The 4714-nt window shown below is 43.4% G+C and overlaps 1 protein-coding gene across 1 annotated transcript in view; it reads right to left on the bottom strand.

Moving 5' to 3' along the window:
- Positions 1-2791: 2791 nt before the first annotated feature.
- CDH11 (cadherin 11) overlaps positions 2792-4714 on the bottom strand; it is a 77339-nt gene continuing 75416 nt past the window's right edge. The window contains exon 12 of the mRNA XM_006769825.2: positions 2792-4136. Coding sequence (XP_006769888.1) covers positions 3640-4136 — 497 coding nt within the window. The 3' untranslated portion in view covers positions 2792-3639. The remainder of the gene's footprint in view (positions 4137-4714) is intronic.

The following is a 4714-nucleotide window of genomic DNA, read 5'->3' as shown; positions in this document are numbered from 1 at the left end:
TATGTTAAACCCTCCGTGTACTGCATTTTGACTTTCATTTAGCCCCTCCCGGCATGCCTCTAGGTTGATATGCTCAGGGATCCCGACTTGTCCCTCAGTGTCCTGCCTTCTCTCAGAAGGAAGGGAAGGATGTGGCACAATGACCCCAGAGCAATTCTGAACACTGCTGCCCAGTCCCGCCTGCCACACACAGCCATACTCTCTGGGCACCAGGATCGTGTATGTTCAGTAAATTTCTCCAAGTGATACAGATCATCTGCTCTCCTGTGTCCCCACCATTCCCAGGACAAATGGCCTATAAATTACAATTTAGCTACACACGAGATCTATGTAGGACCTGCAGCACTTGGCCTGACCTCCATTCACGGTCCAAATCTCACCATCTCCCATTATATCTTTTATTCATTTTCCCCCTCAATCCTGAATAAGAGGAAATACCCAGTTACATTGTCTGGGGAGGTGGGTAAGCATAGAAGTAAGTGGGAGACCATAAGACACGCGGATAGATATTTTGGAACAGAGTTGGGGAGATTGAAAGATGTCAAGGAAGGTAGCAAGATTCATTCTGCATCTTTTAACCAGCACGGGTTCTGGAAGATAAGGCCCAGCCGACGTGGCTCGGTGGTTCAGCATCGGCCTATGAATCAGGAGGGCATGGTTGATTCCTGGTCAGAGCACATGCCTGGGTTTTAGGCTCAATCCTCTGTAGTGGGCGTGCAGGAGGCAGCCGATCAATGATTCTCTCTCAATCATTGATGCTTCTATCTCTCTCTCCCTCTCCCTTCTCTCTAAAATCAATAAAAACATATTTTAAAAACATATATAAATGTTGATGAAAGAATAAGTGAACGAATGATGAATGTAAACAACACCCACTGCCCAAGGGCAAAGACAGAGAACAGGGCAGTGCTCCTTCCGTTAGCGGAATCGATGTCAGAAAGCAGTGAAATGAGGGAGGCCCAGGAAATTAAGGCTTCTTTTAAGGCAATAGGTTCCAAATGAGAAAGGACTCCACTCGCCGGAAAAGACACTTTATTTCCAAGCTTCTGAGACGGTTCGACAAACAATAGAGGCTTAAAGTAAAAAAGGAGAAGAGAAAAAGAAAAACAAGTATTTTAACTATTGAAAGGAAGACAGCCTTTTTTAAAAAAATAAAGCCTTAAACATAAAAACGTGAAAACAGACTTGTTAAATCGAATCCAAATATATTTGTAGAAAAGATCGCCCATGGTGACAGGGTTACTTAGAGCGGCATCGTGTTTAAGTGTTATTCATACTCCTGGTGAGTGATTTCTTTGTTTCAAATTCAATTGGAGAGCTGTGCAAATCTAGCAAAATATTCTTTGGATTATAAAAACTATATAAAAAAAATGAACAAAACCGTCAATTATTGAAGTATTGAGAAGGTGCAATCTTTCGCCGAAATGAAAGATTCCAAAGTGACATTGTCCACAGAATTTATTCCACTGAAGCGTTCAGACAACTTGGTTTAAATGCAAAGGAAGATGGAAGTGTGCACTTTTATGGAAACATTTCTCTTTGTATGGATTTCGACTCAGTCATAAAAATAGTACGTAACAAGATTCCAAGAAATGCCTCAAAGAAATTTTCACAATAGTAAAAAGAAGAAAAAAAATCAGTCTAAAAATTGTCTGCAATCCAAGAGCAAGCATGTGCCCCATGTCCAGGGGGGGAGCGAGGAAGCACTTGCAGCGTTACTTCATTTGTTCTCCCCCCTAGTATTGCTGTGTTTCTGACCTGTGGCCCACCTGGCAGGTGCAATGTCCTTCACAGATGTCGCCGTCCCCGGGCAGCTGGATGGGACTGCAGGAGACGGTAGGCAAACTCACGCATCAAATGGCATCGACCCTCAGAACCCATCAGGGTCCCTGCCCTCATTCTGAGCCCATGGCCCAAAGCCCATTTTAAAACAAAGGTTTGGAAATGAATTGCTCTTTCTTTGACAAAGTAAAACACCATTGTATTTTAAGAGAAGCTAAAAGTAAGAGGAGAAGTGAGCAGTTTTAACCATCAGAGGCATGGTGATAGCCTGGCAAGATCAAAGGAAGGGAACATAGAATAACATTGGAGATCTGATAACTACACGTGGCAAATTTATATTTTTGACTCTTCTCACCCCCACTCCCAAAATGCTAGGTTGGGGCATAAAACCTACATCTTGGCCCAGCCAGCGTGGCTCAGTGGTTGAGAGTCAACCTATGAACCAGGTCATGGTTTGATTCCCTGTCAGGCACACGCCCGGGTTGCGGGCTCGATCCCCAGTAGGGAGCATGCAGGAGGCAGCTGATCAATGATTCTCACTCATTGATGTTTCCATCTCTCCCTCTCTGAAACCAATAAAAATATATTTTTTTAAAAAAAATCTACATCTTGAACTTTAGAGTTCTGATCATCTCATTTCCTCTCACAGATTCATCTCTTGGAACTATCGAATTACTGATATACAAGATAAATGCATATGATTTAACAAGTATTGCAAAGTCATAGACTGACCTAGATCCTTAGCATCCTCCTTTTTCAGAAGATGTGTGCGAAGAGAAGTCAGGAAGCTAACACTGAGATTGTACAAACAAAGCTATGCACGATGTTACAAAATCTTATCCGAAAACACACTTGCAAAACACATTTGATTTTAAATAAACAGTTGAAAAGCAGTGGACTCGAACAGATCATAAATAGGGTATTCAAAGATCACAATATCTTGAATTAGAAATATAAAGGGGTCATTAGAAATACTTAATTTTTCCAACATTAAGAATCAAACCCAGAATTAAAAAAGAATCTTTTTTTTATTTCAAAGGTTGCTTCTTATATTGAAGCTCATATTAAAGCAACAGTACAATGTTCATAAAATATAAGTGTGATGCCGTAACATTTCTTACATGTCAGAATACTGATATTTGTATGTATACTAAAAATAAGAACTTTAAAATTGTACAAATAGATACATTAAAAATGACATAGAAATAGGGCGCCTCTCACTGAAACAAGACAGTTATATCTGGCACGTATTAGTTTAAGATGAAAGTAGAAGCAAAAAGATTTACAAGAATCAGCAGTAACAAGATTGATGCTCAAGAGACATAATTGTACATTGTATTGTACATACATTGTATGGGTTTAAGCTGGCTGAATAGTATATATTTCAAGTTTAAAAATGCACTACGTATAGAGTGTCCATAGTTTAAGGCGAAATTACAGCTCAGAACTGTTGTCCTTTCTAATTTTGTGGAAGCTTCTTTGACAAATAAAAAAAAAAGAAGAAGAAAAAGAAGAAAGAAGGACTTAGATGTTCATAACACATACACGATTTCCCTTCATTGCAAGTTCACCGTTAGGTTTCTCCTTCGCTTAAATATTCCACACGCCAAGTGGTTTCCCTCCGTCGAAGCTGATAAACAACTTCAATCTTTGCCTTTTTTTGTGTGTGAGAAAAGGTACTTCACAGTATTTACCACTTCGATGTCCTTTCAGCTTTATTAAACGTATCCTCTCTGTAAAACGTTGCTAAGTTTCAAATGAGCCTTTCCTTGATTTAAAAAAATACCTGTTTCCATATCTTCTAGGTTCTCCAGAACGCCAGACACAGTTCTTAAGGCCAAATTTGTATCATTATTGTTAAGAGTCGTCGTCAAAAGTGTCTTTGGAACCGTACAAGTCCGCTAGTTTCTTAAAACGAGGTCCCCAGTTCTGTAGGTAGTCATAGTCCAAGTCTGAATCAGTGGTGGCCGACTCCAGGGAGCTCAGGGACCCGGCCACCGAGCCCCGGCCTTCGTAGCCGTAGATTTGGATGGAGTCATAGGGCGGGGCGGTGGGGTCATTGTCCGCCTCCTGTATTCTCGTGTTGATGAAGTCGTCCACATCCACGCTGTTGGGCGCTGGCCGGAGCCCGGGCCTCGGCATGTACTGGTACTCGGGCTTGATGTCTTTGCGCGGGATAAACCCGTTGATGCCATCGGGATTCTGGAGGGTGGCGATATCAAAGGCCTCCGTGTCTTCCTCCCCTCCCCCTTCGTCGTCGTAGGTGATGATGTTCTCTCGGACGTCTTCTTCCTCAAAGACGATGAGCGGCTCTTTCTTCTGCCTCCGCAGGGTCACAAACAGCACCACGATGACTACAAGGGAGGAGAAGGCAAGTGAGAACAGGTGCAGCCCAGTATTCCTGGGTTCCCTGCCCAGGGGGGAACGCTGCTTCCCGCAAAGCACAGAACAGGGAACCCGTCTATGAAAGGAGAGCTTTACCTAGAACCCCCCACCCCCACCCCCCCAGACGTGCTACATGCCCTCCACCCGCTCTCCCTCTGCAGAACGCTGCCAGGACAACATGATATCCAAACAAACCGCCACGCAGGAGCTATTTTGAGCTTTTTACAAATGAGTCAGACACTACTTGGAAGTCATCGTCCTAAGAAGTGGGAGGGTTCTAACTATGTGATCTGCAGCCTCTTAAACGTGGCTGAGGCAAAGGGAGACAGCTGCCTCTCTAGGTTACGGACGTGCCTGTTCACAGGGCTCAGGCCTCCCTTTCTATGGGAGGCGCTGCCCTGCTCCTGCCCAGAGCTCTGGGGGTGGGGTCAGCCTGGACCTACTGTCTCTTCGTGAGAAATGGTACCATATCTTCAAACCACCGTACAGAGGAGGGAACGTTCATAAAGACCCCGGGAGACAAGTCTTTTCCTATTTATTGAATGGA

The sequence above is a fragment of the Myotis davidii genome, unplaced genomic scaffold, assembly GCF_000327345.1.
Source record: "Myotis davidii unplaced genomic scaffold, ASM32734v1 scaffold243, whole genome shotgun sequence".
In the NCBI taxonomy this organism is placed as follows: domain Eukaryota; kingdom Metazoa; phylum Chordata; class Mammalia; order Chiroptera; family Vespertilionidae; genus Myotis; species Myotis davidii.
This window is presented reverse-complemented; position numbering and strand designations above follow the sequence as displayed.